At 28.5% G+C, this 18,540-nt stretch overlaps 2 protein-coding genes across 4 annotated transcripts; one reads left to right on the forward strand and one right to left on the reverse strand.

The window, feature by feature from the left end:
- The first annotated feature begins 6,034 nt into the window (after positions 1-6,034).
- LOC101497234 (1,4-dihydroxy-2-naphthoyl-CoA thioesterase 1) lies at positions 6,035-10,466 on the forward strand. The gene is made up of 3 exons (XM_004488120.4): positions 6,035-6,441; positions 6,596-6,787; positions 10,009-10,466. Exons 1-3 carry the CDS (start codon positions 6,322-6,324, stop codon positions 10,165-10,167), a joined length of 471 nt encoding a protein of 156 aa, XP_004488177.1. The 5' UTR covers positions 6,035-6,321; the 3' UTR covers positions 10,168-10,466.
- Positions 10,467-10,725: 259 nt separating this feature from the next.
- Positions 10,726-12,104, reverse strand: LOC101497792 (uncharacterized). Of its 3 annotated transcripts, none has more exons than XM_012719075.3 (5): positions 11,693-12,102; positions 11,570-11,620; positions 11,360-11,493; positions 11,212-11,258; positions 10,726-11,104 (listed from the first exon to the last, which is right to left on the reverse strand). In XM_012719075.3, the coding sequence occupies exons 1-4, from the start codon at positions 12,017-12,019 to the stop codon at positions 11,252-11,254; spliced, it is 519 nt and encodes a 172-aa protein (XP_012574529.1). In that variant the 5' UTR covers positions 12,020-12,102; the 3' UTR covers positions 10,726-11,104; positions 11,212-11,251. The 3 variants fall into 3 exon arrangements, with proteins under 3 accessions (XP_012574529.1, XP_012574527.1, XP_004488179.1); XM_012719073.3 differs by having other exon boundaries at positions 11,209-11,258; XM_004488122.4 differs by lacking the exon at positions 11,212-11,258 and having other exon boundaries at positions 11,693-12,104.
- Between the last annotated feature and the right edge of the window lie 6,436 nt (positions 12,105-18,540).

Here is an 18,540-nt window from a genome sequence, read left to right on the forward strand (position 1 = left end):
AGAGAAGGCCATTGATCAACAAGAAAAAAGAACAAGACATTGTAAAACATGTGGTCAATATGCATATCATGATAGTCGTAATTGTCCATCAAAATCATCTCCATAATTTTAGTTTTGACTTTGGAAGGATTATTTTTTTGCTATTAGTTGGAATTTTTTATTTACAAGTGACAATTTCAGTTTGTTTTATGGATAGTTGGATTCTATTTACAAGTGACAATTTCAGTTTGTATTATGTTTCTTTGTTGCATTTCCATTGTTCACCAAATAGTTTATAACATACAAATGATCTAGTACATTATACTAAAAATAAGTTGAAGTTGATGCATCTATTTGTACTATTTACATCTTCAATTTCAAAAACAACTTCAACTGATTGCAATCAACAACCTTTAATTTGCAAGCTGAATAATATGCTCTAGTTCTTTACTTGCTTCTTCTCTGTTACATTCTGTTAATCTATTGCATTAGCAATAGCGCTAAAGCTCTGACAAATGCCGAAAACCTTTTTAACATTACTCAAATGCCAAAATAGTTTATGTGATTAAACATTACTCCAATTCTGTTAACATGTCTAATAACTTGGAGCAATTAAAAAGAAACTAAGCACCTAAAAGCACAGACTTATTCAACTAAAAACAAATTGGAAATCTTTTCTTTTTTCAATGCAAGTTTTCCAATGGAGACATATTACAAATAAATCTTAATTAGACCAACAAACAAATTTTGAAAAATAAATTGCATTACGTGTAAAAATGAATGTCTTCAAAACAAATTTTAATCATTCCTCTCTCCATTAGAGGATTAAAAATCAACAGCAACAAAATGAGAAGAGAAAATTAGGATCTTGTTGGATTTTGAATTTCAAAAACTATTTAAAAATCACAATTTATGCCACCGAAGATAGTACTGAGTTGAGTCGCGGACTAAGTTGCTCTCTTTAAGACGTTTCACGGCACTACCCAAATTGTGCAAGGCAGATTATCAACCACGAAGTCCCCAAGATAAAACAGCCCAGATTCACTGTATCGGAGTTCCACTGCACCGTAGAAAACCGTTCTAGAATTACACCCTCAGTATGGCAGTTAAAGCCACTCTCAATATGACAATTAAAGTCACTCTCAATATGGTACTATGACCATTCATAACTACAGCATAATAACCGCTCAAAAAGACAAAAAAACGAATAGACTACGACATAATAACCGCTCTAAAAACAAAGTGACTACGGCATAGCAACCGCTCTAAAAACAAAAGGACTACGGCATAACAACCGCTCAAAAAACCAAAATGACTACGGCATAACAACCGCTCTAAAAACCGAAGGGACTGCGGCATAACAACCGCTAAAAAAAACCGAAGGGACTGCGGCATAATAACTGCTCTAAAAAAACCGCAAGCGGCATAATAACCGCTCTAAAATCGAAGTGATTGCGGCATAATAACCGCTCTAAAAGGGGATTTATTTTCATAGAAGTCAACTTCATTTGACTTTATGATCACTTTTGCATTTAGGTCATAAAACCTATACGCTTTGTTCTTTACCGCATACCCAATGAATTCTCATTCATAGGCTCTACTAGCGAGTTTAACTCGCTCGGGATCGGGGATTCTGACATAAGCCAGACAACCCCGTGTTTGAAAATAAGACAAGTTTAATTGTCTTTTCTTCACTATCTCATAAGGAGATGTTTTGTTTTTAGATTTAAGAACTCTATTCAAAACATACCAAATAAACAATATATTTTCTTCACACCAATGAGATGTAGTACTAGAGTTAAACATACTAGCAACAACTAGTTCAATAAGAGTTCTATTCCCTTTTTTTCTTTCAAATTTACCATTCACTTCAAATAGTTATAGTGCAGTTGTTCCATGTATAATTCCAGACAATTTATAAAACTCATTAAATAAACTAGATCATACTTGGAATCTCTTAATCTTTATACTAAATTGATTTTCAATTCAATTTCAGCTGTAAAGATCCTTAACATGTCAAGCGTTTCACTTTTATTTTTCATTTCTTGGTAACGTCTCATCAAGTTCACATATGTCAAAGTGTAATAAATCTAAAGACTCAAATTCTCTAACTACATATTTATGTGAACTCTTATTTTAGAGTGACTATAAAAATCACATTTTTCAAAATCATTTAACAATAACTTTAGAATTAAAACTAAGTTACTTAATTTTGAAATCAGATGTGTTCACATCACATAGTCTAGCATGTCAAAATTAAAATCACACAACATGTAAGTATAAAGAGACATTTTATTGATTTCAACATTCAAACAAAAGAGACATATCAAATTTCAATATTTAATTTAAATATGCCATGAATGACATACCTTAATAGCTGATCTCATAAATTATCTTCTGAATTTTACGGAAGTGTGCCTCCATCTCCATGAATTTGTCAGCCTCCATGTGCCTCCACGGATCTGTCAGCCTCCACGTATCTGTCATCGGACATCTGATACTCTAGGTAGCAGTCACAACTTACTTATTCAGAGTATCTCAAGCATATCTCACAATATTGTTAGAACTATAATAGTTATACACATCATCAGCAAGTCGATTAAGAATATAATTCTTATCATAATTCTCCTATGGATTAATTCTCCAACTGTTTTATCATTTTCTAGTTGCTTCAAATTGAAACAGTTTATCGAAATCAGAGGCAACATAACCAAATCCAGTAATCTCTTCGGTTGGCATGGCAGAAAGAAACGTCTTAAAATTGTTGGATTTTGAGTTTCAAAAACTATTTAAAAATCACAATTTATGCCACCGAAGATATTACAAGGTTGAGTCGCGGACTAGGTCGCTCTCTTTAAGATGTTTCGCGGCACTGCCCAAATTGTGCAAGGCAGACTATCAACCACAAAGTCCCCAGGATAAAACAGCTCAGATTCACTGTATCGGAGTTCCACTACACCGTAGAAAATCGTTCTAGAATTACACCCTCAGTATGGCAGTTAAAGTCACTCTCAATATGAAAATTAAAGTCACTCTCAATATGGTACTATGACCATTCATAACTACGGCATAATAACCGCTCAAAAAGACAAAAAACGAATAGACTACGGCATAATAAATGCTCTAAAAACAAAGTGACTACGACATAGCAACCGCTCTAAAAACAAAAGGACTACGACATAACAACCGCTCAAAAAACCGAAATGACTACGGCATAAAAACCGCTCTAAAAACCGAAGGGACTGCGGCATAACAACCGCTCAAAAAAAACCGAAGGGACTGCGGCATAATAACCGCTCTAAAAACCAAAGGGATTGGGCATAATAACCGCTCTAAAACCGAAGTGATTGCGGCATAATAAGCGCTCTAAAACCGAAGGGACTGCGACATAATAACCGCTCTAAAACCGAAGGGACATAAAGAATGGGGAGAAGTGGCTCAGAAATTAGGCGAGCAGAATATAAGAGGGAGAAAAGAGAAAGGTTGAAAAAGCATCCAACTTTGGTGTGCTGTTCACAATAGCTTGAAACTCATTATATAGTGATGGAAGCAAAGTCACATATGTTTTCTAAACAATGTGGGACTTTAGTATGTATAGAATTGAAACTACACAAAATATGATAGTTTACCAAAGTGAGATTTCAAAAAAATTCTTTCCAATGTGGGACTTGAATTTTAAAAAACAAGTTTCATTTCACTTAAATTTACAAAAATATTTCTTTCCAATGTGGGACTTCAACACATTTTTAAATTCACACTATAACATACTTATGTTCCAACAAATCTTGATAACCTAAATACGTCTTTAAATTTGACAAAACTTTAATTAACACTTTCAATCTAGAATCACAATAAGTTGCCCAAAAAAAAAAACATTTTAATCCCGTAAGCGATTGTGGGACTGACAGAGAGGAGGAAGAGTGCAAGATTGTAACATGAGATATTGAAGGACGATGTCGTTGTACGACTGGGTAGATTGGTAGAAAAATGGCGTTGTGCATCTAGGGGAAGGGAAGAACATGCGTCGTTGTTGATTGAAGAACATGCAATTAATTGGGTAGATTGAAAGTTTTTTGTGTCGGAAGCCTAGGGCTGGTAGTGTTGTGGGCAGATTGAGTTTGAGACGTGAATACCATAAAAACAAGCTCACGTGAGCTTTTATTACAATTTTTTAATATGGTCCGTAAAACTAATTTGAGGGTTGATATCGATAGTTATTTCTAATTAAATTGGTGAAGTTAAAACTTTGGTGAAGGAAAAAACTTTCACTAAAATAAAAGACTCATCATATTTTTATATTAAACACTTTATTTTCTCTATTTAAAAAAACTATTTATATTTCTATAAGAAACGATTCTTTATTAAAATTGTGAACCTTAATTTTTTACTCCTACTATTAAATTTGACCAAACATTAATTAACACTTTCAATCTAGAATCACAATAAGTTGCCTAGAAAAAAAACATTTTAATCCCGTAAGCGATTGTGGAACTGACAGAGAGAAGGAAGAGTGCAAGATTGTAACATGAGATATTGAAGGACGATGTCGTTGTACGATTGGGTAGATGGTAGAAAAATGGCGTTGTGCATCTAGGGGAAGGGAAGAACATGTGTTGTTGTTGATTGAAGAACATGCAATTGGGTAGATTGAAAGTTTTTTGTGCTGGAAGCCTAGGGCTGGTAGTCTTGTGGGCAGATTGAGTTTGAGACGTGAATACCATAAAAACAAGCTCACTTGAGCTTTTATTACAATTTTTTTAATATGGTCCGTGAAACTAATTTGAGGGTTGATATCGATAGTTCTCATTTCTCACAATAAATAGTAGTTCTCATGTGATATGTCCTATATATATATATATATATATATATATAAAAGTTTGTTGCGAAAAGTTAAAAAGAATAGATCTTGTATGAGTTCAATAAAATTCACTTTTTTGTATTGATATATTAGTCTTTTTTAAAAATAAACAAAATATTATTTTTATTAACCTTAACACAAAATAGACTTCTTAATAGAATATATATATCAAATCGTTTAAACAGATCATATCAAACCTTAAAATAAAATAAAGTATGTAATAGATAATAAATTAAATTCCATATTTTTTTAAATAGACCCAACCTATTTCAACTCTGTAGAAAGGTTTTTCAATTGCCACAGCAGCTTTCTATTCTTTCTATTATGCAAGTGAATTTCATTTACCAGTATGTAATTGGTCCTTCAAATGAATAACAATTCAAATTTAGTCCCTTGAATTGCTTTTACTAACAAGTTGTTCAAGTGAATAAAATATATTAAAACAATCTTTTTTTTTTTGTAAATTTCCTTTCACTTACTCAACGAACTCGTAATTATTTAATCACAAATGTCATTCCAAACATATGCTTAGTGGCCTTACAATTTACTAGAGGCTTTTATTTCTAGTATTACTGTGATGATTCCTATATTTGTAAACTATTAATTTTGTATCCTATAAATTTAAAAAAATATAATACAAAACCCTTCATACTTCTCTTTCTCTCTTTCTTCTTTATCTTTATTTTCCTAATTTTATTATCATTTTAATTAATTTCATAACATATAATAAATATTGTACAAATATAATAAAGAAAAAAAAATATTAGTAAACAATTAATATCATTATTTATTACATAATTATAACTTTTATTATCTAATAACCCTCAATCAATAAGTTATATTTATTGTCAATGAAAATTATTTTCACTGACAATGTTATTAAGTCCAATAATAAAATATATACCTAAATAAATACTATAGATTAATGTCAACAAAAAGAAAAACGCGATTGATCAGCAAGACCGGTGTTAATAAAGTTTTATTTTGACCAAAGACCTGCTTTAAAAACGTTGAAAAACTGAATTTTTTTTCCATGAATCTTTTTTCCTTTTAATTTATTTTTTATATTCTTATATAGATATAGAATAAATCTAATATATAATAACCAACATTATTCAATTGAATATTATATCTTAAATTCAAATCGAAAAACTCATAATTATATACAAATTGCTACACTTTCAGAAAGATTGACTGAGATCTTAGAATTGTCTTCCGCTGCCATTGACGTACGCCATTTAAGCGTCCACGTTCCACCAACTCCAAAGACTTACCTACCACCTACTAATCACCTTTCATTTTTTTTAATACCTAAAATACCCTTTGAATGAACGGCTTTTAATGATTCCACTATTCATCGTACGACATTTTACAAACCCTCAAACTCCCCCTTTGTCTTTGACCCATTTGTGAATATAATAACATTATCTGTGAACAAGAGATATCATAGAATACAATACGCTTTTTTTAACCGATCATCATCAATGGAAAAACCAAAAACTTCCGAATTGGATGCTCCCCTTCATACAATTGGATTTGAGTTTGTAGATTTAACACCACAAAAAGTTTCTGGCACTCTGCATCTTACCCAAAAGTGTTGCCAGGTCACACACCAATTTTTAATTTTTATTTTGCCTTTTATAACAATTATTTCACTTTCTCTTTGGTTTCTGAATGTTTTCATAAAAAAGTTTCAAGCTTTTTTATTTTTAAGAAAAAAGTTGTTGATTATGAATGATTTGATTTTGGATGTGGCAGCCATTTGGGGTGCTTCATGGAGGTGTATCAGCAATGATAGCAGAATCTCTTGCAAGTATTGGAGCACATATTGCTTCTGGGTATACAAGAGTTGCAGGAATTCAACTTAGTATCAATCATTTGAAATCAGCAAAGCTTGGTGACTTGATTCAGGCTGAAGCCACCCCTTTGAATGTTGGCAAAACCATTCAGGTACTTCCCTTTAAATCTCTTTTAATGGTTCTAAATTGCATTTGTTGTAGCATAGTTGTTGCATAAACATCTAAGACCTGTCTATTGCAAACTATAATTGTATTTGTGGAGTGCAATTTGAAATTATGTGACTAATTATCACCATTTACATCTCTTTTATGATTATTAATAATAATAATTAATCATCCATTAGAAGATGAATGACCTATATTATTGACTACTCTAATACTAATTAAGCATTAATGTAGCTATTCTGAATTGTTGACTACTCTGGTTTTACAAAAGACTCCATTTTGAGTTTGACTCATTCTTTACCTGTCCTCTCCTCTATCTATTTCTTATACAGATAATTTTAATCAACACTCTGAATGGCAAGTAGATTGAGTGACATTCGGATATGTATAGCATTTCAAGACAGTTAAGTTAAAAGTGAGTGAAAATTAGTTTAAAAGTCAAAAGCCAACTCATAATACTACTCATTAATACAAGTAGTAGTAGTTAGGAGGTAGTACATCTCCGTTGGGACCTAATAGGAAGCACCACATATTAGGTGTCCTCATTTTTTGGGACCCAATTTAATAAGTTATATTATTATTAATGAGACTCATTTAGTAATACTCCATCTCATTTTAAATGTTATATTTGTCTTTTTTTTTCATTATTAAATTATTTGTCATTTTACAATATCAACACAACTAATCATTTTTTTAAAAATTATTCACAACTTAAATAAGACATTTAAAATGAGCAACTAAATTACGTTGGAAGAATTTTGGATGCTTATTAAGTATTAGAATAAAAAATTTATAAATAAATAATGTGTAGATCTCCAAATGAAAAATCCACCATTGTGGATAGTCACTCTTATTGAAAGTTAGTTGGTTGTATTTGACCATGTTTCCTTACCCGTCCATGACTGAGACACCAACACTAGAAAACATAAATTAAGGTGGGTTGGTGGTTTATTTTGGATAGAATATACATGATAGAGTGATAAATGGACCACTTTGACAGGTTTAGGCAAGTTTCAGTAGGGTGGAGAAAGACTCGTATATAATATTATCTTTATTATACACACTCCTCTTTGGCCTTGTTTGGCTCATATTTAATCTATTATATTGAGGATATCCTTGAGGTTGGAGTTGTTTGGGTGGATAAGCTCTTGTCTGAAAATGATTGGTGTTCGCTTTGTTATGCATTTCAAGCACAAGTTGGAAGGGTAAAAATGGATATGTCTAGGGAAAATATTGATTTCATTCATTTTGCCACAATCCATTTAGAACATTCAATTATGGATAACAGATGTTTTAGTCAGATCTAAAGTCTTCTAAAAGAAAGATTACCCCCTGTTGGGATAGAAATTTTCTTATTCGTGAAAGGATCGTCGTGATTGGTTTATTTCCTACTCTTTTGCTTGTTTTTTTTTTTACATGCTTAAAGCTTCTGAATTGTGATCATGCAGAAGTAAGGTCCATCAAGAATAATTCTGTTAGTTTATTTAAGTTATTTGTGACATTAATATTTTGAGAGAATTAATCAAAACAACTTCTAGCATTTTTGTTCTTCTTTGCATATTTTAATAGCTTGTGTGAAAATGAAAATAGTTATCAACATCGATTTATAATTGTAGAAATAATTTATAGTAAATATTTACTCAATAAGCATTGGCCCAATTATATACTTTAATCACCCTAAGTGTGATCGTCAAAAACGACTGGGAGGGACCTCAAAAATGGGTCAAATATTAAAACGTTATATTTTGTTAACATAAATGTAAATTTTAATTAATTTCACCATATCAAATATGTTTGATTAACACTCTTAATTACTGTTTAATTAACTATTATATTACTCTTTTTGTGACATCATATTTCTTATTTTTATGAACCTCATTTCTTTTATTTTTTTGGTATAGAGATGGGAATAGAATGACAACATATTTCTTATCCCACAAAAAGCGAAAGAGAGGGAGGATGCTTCAATAGCCACAATGCCCTAACATTTTTCAATTCATGTCCCATTCTAAGTTTTTTTATTTTTTTTATTTTTGTCATAGAAATCCCATTCTAAAGTGCAGGAGACTCAATTCATAACTTTGTGTCGATTTCACAAATCTTTTAATTATTGGTCTCAACGCACATGTTAAAAACACACAAAAAATCATAATAAAAAAAACCTCAAAAGAGAAAACTTCCAAAACAAAAATACAACCTCAAATTTTGTGGGATTAATAGAATCTATACGTCCACTTTTTCAATTGTCTTTTCAAATTTTTTATTTTTGAAAAATTTAAACAAATTTTTTTTAATTTTTTCTGAGAAATAATATTTTTCAATTTTTCTCAAAATTTTCCAATAAAAAATAATTTATAAATTTTTGTTTATTATTTTTTTGATTGTAGGAAAAAAATGATTTAAAATCTTTTTTGAGAAATAATATTTTGAATTTTCTTGAGAAATTTTTTCAAAAAAAATAAATTTGAAAAATTTATATAGAAAAAAAAATATCAATTAACAAAGCATTGGACTTATGAATCCCTCACTTAAGTGCACAAAAATAATAAAATAATAACTTAGGGCTTTAAAAAATTTATTAAGGGGTCTAATATTAAAGACTTAGAGACTTAGTAGAAGATTTTTTAAGGAGGGTTTTAGACTTTGAGATTTTATTCATAAATAATATGATTAAATTTCACGGGATTAAAAACATTAATTACTAAGTTAATTCAATCTGCTTGACGTGTGCACACCGATCCGCCCATTAAGTAAAATTGGGAGAAAATATACAGTTGATTTGAAAATGTAAGATGCAGTAATAAACAAAACAGACCTGAGTTCCTTGCCTTTGCAGAATCAAGCAGCTATACACAGTAAGCAATGTTAGACATTGAATTAATATTAGACGACTACGTTTAAAGTAGTTTAAAAAAAACCAATCAGATAGCTTAGAGTCGTCATTGCACCATGCAGTAACTGCAGAGAATCCTTTTCCATAACAAAAATACTGAGTTTGAAATGTCTTTTTCATCTCAAATTATTTATTATTATTATTATTGTAATAATACCCTCATTTAATTATACAGTCTATCTAGCTAATTTCTCTTAACCATAAAAATTTAATTATATAGTCTATCTACCTAATCTCTTTTAACCATAAAAACAGTGTTATTGTTGAGGCTCACTAAGTGTAAAGAGCATATTATAACAGTTTCTATGTGACAGGTGTGGGAGGTAAGAATCTGGAAGATTGATCCTTCAAACTCACAAAAAGGACCCTTGATAGCATCTTCTAAAGTAACTCTACTAAGCAACATGCCTGTTCCAGATCACGCAAAAGATGCTGGCGAGATTCTAAAGAAGTACGTAATTGCGAAACTGTAAATATTCATCAGATTTTAAGTTATATTCAACTGTGCTTGAATGGAATTTACAATAAATCAAGGAGGCATATACATACGGATCACGATTGACTTCGTAGCTTTTTTTCTGGGTACTATGGAGGCAATAAAGTTTAAACCTAGGACCTCATGAGTTCTTGATACTATCAAAATCCCACGCCACTAGAATAAGAGTCTATTTATATTGACTTATTTGAGAGACAGTTTGAGATTTTATACAAACAACTTAATATTCATAAACTCTCCATATAGCTTATGAATACAACTTATAGCTTATTTAAATATTTTGACTTTATTTTATCATTTGTTAAGGAAATCACTTTATACATAAACCCTTATATATGACAACCTATTGTACTAAATACAGTTGCTTAATTAAGCTATTTATTCAAACAAGGCTTAATCCTAGTGGCTTAAAAGACTTTGTAGCTTATGTGAAAGTATAGTAGATTTCATTAAACATCAAAATTAACATATATTGACAATATCTATACTTGATATGGTCCATACCACAAATGTTAGCTGAACTCAAAAACCCAAATTAGCCAACAGTTAATCAATATTCAATGCCAATAATCTAATGAACCTCTGGAACAACATAGGACCCTCATAGAGCAGGTTTTCTAATTGTTTTGCAAAAGCAGCTTCAAAACTAAAAAGCCCTAATGGTTTATTGTGATTGTACTTTAATACACAGCTTGTAACTTAAATGCAAATCATCATATGAATGAAAAGGGCATACATCTATTCAGCAATTTGCATCAAACCAAGCAAGCATAATTTCATAAACAAAAATGCTCACAACGTACACACCTAAGCAATGTTCTCAACGCTTCGGGTCTGGTTTGTTCTAGCGAAAGTATCTTGATCTGATAGTGCTCCCATCCTTCTTTCCAATGCCAATACCCGAAACTATATGCCTAAAATATTTTTGCACAGTATGATCAAAGATCTTTAAAATACTAACACAGGCACGACAGAAACACAAATGATAATTTAAAAATAGAAAGTTATTGAGTGCAACCACATGTTCCAGTATCGAGTCACGATCTAGCAGGAGTCGGATATCACGACCTAGCAGGTTAGACATCAAACACTGGATAAGCCTTGAATATGAAATGTTGGTGCTACACAAAGAACATAATATACAAAAAAGGCATGAAATTGTGTGTTACCTGAGACTGCTTAATTGTTGTGTCAAATCCTTGAGCTCTAAACTAGAAAGATTGAGAGAAGCTAAAGTTCCAGGTACCTCCTCAGAAACAACATTGGACAATTTCTTCACAGAAGCTCCTAATCTACCAAAAGCCTTTATAACAAATAATTGAAAATTAGATTAATATTTCAACAAATCAATTGAAATTTGCAACAGAAAAAAAACCTACCATTAATGTTGGAATTGAAATTACTGCCACGGAGAAAAATGCACCAAATGCCTGCAAAACATGAAAAAACGCAAAGTTAGGGTTTCGTTTATTTGATTTTTAAAGATGAAATTTTTGTTGTACCATGGAGAGAACTAACAAGTGAGAGAAAAGACCCAATTCAGGGGTCGGACGAAACCCTAGGTTTATCGAAATCGGAGTGGGTAGTATTGATGCGACCAGCGACGGCGAAGAAAGTGGATTTATCGGTGGCGAGGTGGTTGAGCTTCTGACTCGAATGGTGAATGGGGTGCGTGAAAGTGACGTGGGGTGTATTTTCGTGAGGATTTGCGATTTGTTGAAATTGAAAGAAAGTAGAGAGTGTGATTGCATTTGAAGCGACATTGATGCTGAGTTTATGATTTTGGAAAAATTCAGGTACTCTGTTTTGCATGTGAACGGAGGGAGCATTACTTGCAATCACACTTGGAAAACTATTCTGGTATTCTAATTTAGCTTTAGCTTTAAAGAAATGAAGCAGGAGAGGGTCAAAAATCTTTTTTTTTTTTCCACTTAAAAATAATTAACTCACATATGCATTTAGAACTGTGAAAAAAAATCAATTATGACGCCTAAATCTAAAATCCTATCTAAATTCATTTATTTATTATTTGGATATCCACTTATATTTTATATTTGGATTCAGTTTTTATCCATTCAACTTTTAAAAATTTAAAACTCTCAATTGATTATGATTTGCCATCTCATAGGCTTCAATATTTTGTTTTTTTTGAGATTTTTTTTTTTTGAAATTTTTTTAAAATTTATTTATTTCGTAAAAAGTTAAAAAACTTTTTTTTTTCTCAGAAAAATTTTAAATCGAATTTTTTTTCAAAAATTTTGATGAGAAATATTTTAAAAAATTTCTCGAAAAAATCAAACTTTTTTCTCGATTTAAAAAATTATAAATTATTTTTTGTTGAAAAAAATCAAAAAAAATTTATCCGAAATTTTTAAGAAAAAAATTATTTCTAAAAAAAAAATTAAAAAATAAACTTGTCGTTTTTTTTTTTAAAAAAAGTGGATCTATAGGCCCACTAAACCCACAAATTTCTAGGGGCTTTTTAATTATGAAAGTTTTTTATCCCTCTAATATTTGGGATGGGATCAATAATTAGTAAATTTGTCAAATTGACAGCTCTATTTATTACTAACCAACCATACATAATTAGTTAATGAATTAAAATATTTAATATTTATTGAGGAAGACTAAACATTTTAAATATAATTTCTTAAATTACTGACTTTTAAAGGATGAATTTTTTTCAAAATATTACATTAATATGTTAGGTTGGAAATGATATTGAGATTTAGATATTGTTCAAACTTAACTTAATTATAAATGTTCAAGACAAAAATTAATAAATTAAATCAATTAGATATTTTAAATTTACTAAATACCGAGATGGTGTCCATCTCGGTATTGGAAATAAACTTTCAAGTGTTTGTATTTTCTACGGTTTTATTATGATGCAGTAATTGTTAAATTTGATCGAAGAAACTTTCAATTGTTTGTATTTTCTACGATTTTAGTAATAAATAATTTATTAAACTAGTATCAATCAGAATCGGTGGTCTTAATGAATTTAGTAATAAATCAATTTTAATCACAAGAGAAAACAATTGTATGGTTGATGTATGTTTTTTATTGAGCTTTCATTTTGTAAAAATAATCGATTTTTAAATATGAATAATCGTTTTTTTAATTAATTGATTTTTAAACTATGAATAAATTTTTTTTTTAAAATAAATATTAAAAATAATCAAATTTAAATCGGTTTTGAGAAAAATCGATTTTAAAATTGAATTTTTCAAAACCGGTTTCTTAATTAGGGTTTCTTAATTAGAAATCGGTTATTTAACCATAACCAATTTTACAATTGGTTTTATAACCGGTTTTAAACAAAATAATGAATTTAGTTATAAATCTAAATCCATATATTGGTTTAAAAATGGATATAGTTTGATTTTTTTTTTTTAAATCAACCATGCACTGCCCTACCTGCGGTCGAATCCAAGAGATCCAACCTAAAATTGTCATTTATCATTTAATCTTTTTTTTTTCTTTTTAACTACACTTATTTATATTTTTGTTACATACATCTCTATTATTTTTGAAATGACCAAATTATCCGGATAATCAAATCAAAGCAACAAAGTCTATTATTAATTTTTCTTCTCTCGTTTTTGCACCTCATATGTGGAAAGATTATCTTCTCCCATTCTGATCTATGTATTTTCGTTTTCATTAGGTTATGCTATTATTCAGTGATTTGCCACTAATTTATCATCGTTTGTACACAAACTGAATTAACGTAACTTTACGCAATCTATATAAGTTTAAGTACGTTGACACAATTTAAGTTTAAATAAGCATACAAAATTTAAATTTACATAGTTAACAAAATGTCAAATAGCTTATGTATACGTAAACTTAGTTCACCATATGCAATTTAAGTTTAACTATGTTGATGCAATTTAAATTCAAGTAAACATATACAATTTAAGTTTACGTAGTTAGAAGAATGTCAAATAGTTTATATATATTTACGTACGTTTACACGAACTATATGTGTGTCCTGTCTGTAGTAAATTCTTAAATTTCAAGTCATAAATGAACACAGTTTGTGCATATATACATGAATTTAATTTGAATAAAATCTAATTTTTAAAACGTATGTGAACTCAATTCATGTATGATTTTCAAAATTAAAAAAAAAAAAGAATGATAAAAATTCTATATATTCTTATAATATTCTAAATATGCATGAAAAAAAAATCATTTAAAAATTTGAATGATAAACATAAAATAAAGAAAACAAAATTCAAAGTTTTTTAAGGACTAAAAATAAAGAATTTTTTATAAAAACTATAAACAATACAACAAAATTTTAGAAAGACAACACATTTATTTAACTCAAAAATAAATTGTTCTTGAGTGCATGTCCATTATCCTCTAAAACAAAAGGCTATCTAATATAGGGAGGCATTGTTTTACAAAAATAAAAGGTTTATAATTACTCAACTACTTTTACATCAGTGACACCTACAAACAATATGATAGTGTATTTGTTAACGAAAAAAAGAAAAACAATAAGATAGTATGGGTAATTCTTATCTCAAAAAATTATCTTAAAAAACTAAACTTTTTGAATGAGTTTTTTTCTTTATATAATGTTTTGTAAAAATTTAACGTTTCAACAAGAAGTCATACTATTTACAAAATAATTTTGTAATTTTTTTTCGAATAGTCTCAATTATTTTTGTTTTCCTACTTCTATCGCTTCCTTGATCATGAGTAGCATTTCACCTACTTCTATGTCTTTGCTTTGGAATGATAACAAAACAAAGTAATTTCCAACCCCTAGATGAGATCCCCTCTCTCTTTACCTTTTTGTCTTGTATATAGAAAAGCTAGGAGATATGATCCAGAGAGCAGTTCTAGACAGAGATTAGGAGCCGCTACAACTCACTTGTGACGGCCCTTAAATCTTTTATTTGTTCTTTGTGGATGATGTGTTGTTATTTGCAAAGGCCCAACATTCCCATGCACAATTTATTGGTAACCTCATGATATTTTTTTGTTTTGTTCTTTTTTAGGTTTTAAGACGAGTCTTAATAAATCAATAGCTTAGTATGACACTTCTGAATGATAAGGATTATAATGAGTTTCTGCAACATTATTTGATTCTACATTAGTTGAATTTGTATTATTAGAAGTAGATTGCATTCCTTCATTATCACTTGTTCGATGTCAAATCTTTAACTTTTTTATTAGAGCCATTGCTTCTCTAACACAAAATTATAAATGAACATTGGATAAATTTCAAAAAACTTGGACAAAATTATAAATGATCATTGTAAACTATCATTGATCAATATGTTTGATGTGAATGTGCAATTCACTTCGAGAATTTCAAAGTATCTTGAACGAAATTCGCTTATTAACCTGTTTGCATCTAATATCCATAGATTGATAGGAGCAAATTAAACCTAAAACTTAATGTGATACACACACTTTGTAATTTATTTGTAGAACCTTTATCATCATCAATTTTATCTTCTTTTTGTTTAGTCTTAATGTTTATGTCTTATCTTAATGTTTCTCCTCCAAGATGAACAACCAACCTCTAACAAAACATTTTTTTGAGGCATCCTCTAACAAAACATTTTAGGATGTGATTTTGAGTAAAAAAATTACTGTGATTTTGTATGTCTCTCAGTGACTATTTTATTGTGGAGGTTAATCCTTTTGTTCAACTATCTAGATTAAATTAAATACAAGGCATTGAAGGTTTTATTATTTATTATTCATACTATAATTAGTGGGGTATCCAATTATTAGGATGGAGATGATGATCTTTAGAGAAGAGATTGAAACGAGGGGGAATAAATTTCTTTTGAAGCCGTTGTAAATGGATAAGCACTTGAGAAAAAGCACATGTGGGAGTATTTATTGAAGAAAAGAAGGAGTATGGGAAGATGTAGTAGGTGAAGATTAAAGATGAATGTCAATGTGTATAAGGAAATTCCTTTGGATAAGAGTTGCTGATTTGGATTTAAAGAAAGTGAATCTATATAGTGTCATAGCTGGCATCTGAGATAAAGCAGGGGACGGATATGGAAGAAAAGAAAAAGATAAAAAAAATTAAATTAAAAACGTGTGTTTTTTTAAGCGTTATCTAAGATTAGATATTAAATTCTCGTTAGATATGAATCCTAAAATCTTTCCTAATAATAAAAATATGTATAGATCCAGATATAAAAAATACAATGTATGGCATGAAGCGTTTATAAGTGAATGTTGATTTATTTGTGTCATGTATATATAAGGTTTACATTGTAATAGAAATGAGACAATAAAAGAATAATACTATTATATTTTTCTCTCATTTTTAATAATATCAAATTTATCAAATAAAAAATAAAAATATAAGTTTATTTAAAGATTTAAATTATAAATTTGATGAATTTTCATTATATTGAAGATGATAATTAATTTATTGGGTTTTGTTTGAAAATTTTGATGAATATTTTAAATTTTTGTAAAAAAATAAAAATAAAAATAACATTTTAAAACATAAAAGATCAAATTGTCACTTAAAATTAAAACAAATGACTAAATCGAAAAAAAAAAAATAGATAAATGACTAAAATGTTAACTAAAATTAAGTTAAGTGACAACTAGTGCTATTTAGCCTGATATTTATTCACTTCCTACGAATTTCAGAAGAATTCAATATTTATGCATCCTAAAAAATTGCATAAAAAATTATTTTACATATTATTTAGATATATTATATAGTGTTGAACAAAAGATTATTTTATATATTGTTTAAATATATTAAATAGTTTTTGAAGAACTCTAAAAAAATTCAATATTTATTTTCTATGATTTCTAGAAGAGTTCAATACTTATGCATCCATGAATGATTGCACAAATAATTATTTTATATATTATTTAGACCATTTATTTAATTCTTGAAGAACTTTAAAAAATATATATAATTCAATAATCTTGATCATTTGCTTATGAAGATTATTTGTGATATAGTTCTTGAAGAACTCAAAATTAATTTAATATTAAAGTATTCATGTTGGATTACTAAAGGTATGATTTTCTTGGTCATTGTTTAGTGGTTGAATTCTTGAAAAAATATATTTTTATACCTATGATAGAAATATATAAGATCTATTTGATCTTAGAATTAAAATGATTTGAAACAAAATAAATTAAGAGAAACTTACTTATGTCTCTTGAATATACTCTTGAAGTAACAAAAGATTTATAAATACAAAAGATTTGTGGTTGACTTCTTAAAGAATTACACATTTAATTTAAAAGAAAGTTAAATAATATAAAATACATCTATTTATGTGTCACTCAAATATGCTCATCAAGTAGCAAAATTGAGAAAATATTTTCAACAATATTTTAAAATATTAGTCACATTTGTGAATAAATAAAAGAGTGGTTATTGATAAAATAGTTGAAAGGTCACATGATGAATTGAACTTTATTCTTAGAAGTGAGTGATTCATTATTGATTCAAATTGATCAACACAAATTGAAACCCATGTCCTTGTAAACCTAAAGTTTACAAATCATATTAAAATTTGTGGTTGGCAAGACCGTAACACCCCAAATTTTATAATAAACTATTTTATTAATTAAATAGGAATTTAGATAATTAATTTGATGTTAAAAGTATTTTATAATATATGTTGATTAGTTTATGATTAATTTTCCTTATAGGCATGATTTCTATAATGTACTAGTTTTATAAATATTAGATTACATGAGCGATATAAATAATAAATATTATATTTTACTCTTTGATCTATTTTTTTTGAAAAATAATAGTATTTTAGTGTAATATATAGTTTAAAGAAAAAGATTTTATGCGATTTTACGTGTATATACGTGTACCCAATTAATGCAATATTTTTGTGTGCGTTTGACTAATATTAAGTATGCACGTAGTTATATTTCAATTATTTATAACTACTTTCTATTTTTAGTTATTTTTTTATAAATAAAATCTTGAGATAAAATTGATATTGTGTTTGATTTCTTTTTATTTTTATATACTTTTTATGACATTGTGATTTTATATATATTTATTATGATTTAGTAATTATTATAAAGTGTTGGTGTAATATTTATTTATTTTATAATTTTGACTATTATCTAATATGATGGTATTATTATAATGTGAGTATTTTGAGAAATAAGTATAATTGTAGATATTATTTTGAATGTGAGAGTTTTGATTATTAGTAATTTTTTTTTATATTGATTATTTTAATTACTCTAATTTATAAAATATTAGTAATGTTTGGAAAACTAAATGGTGTTTGGAGGAATATTAAAAAGGAGATTAAATAATTATTAGTTTTATTTTAACAAAATAAAAATAATAATAGTAAAA

This window comes from Cicer arietinum, chromosome 1 (genome assembly GCF_000331145.2).
Source record: "Cicer arietinum cultivar CDC Frontier isolate Library 1 chromosome 1, Cicar.CDCFrontier_v2.0, whole genome shotgun sequence".
Classification (NCBI taxonomy): domain Eukaryota; kingdom Viridiplantae; phylum Streptophyta; class Magnoliopsida; order Fabales; family Fabaceae; genus Cicer; species Cicer arietinum.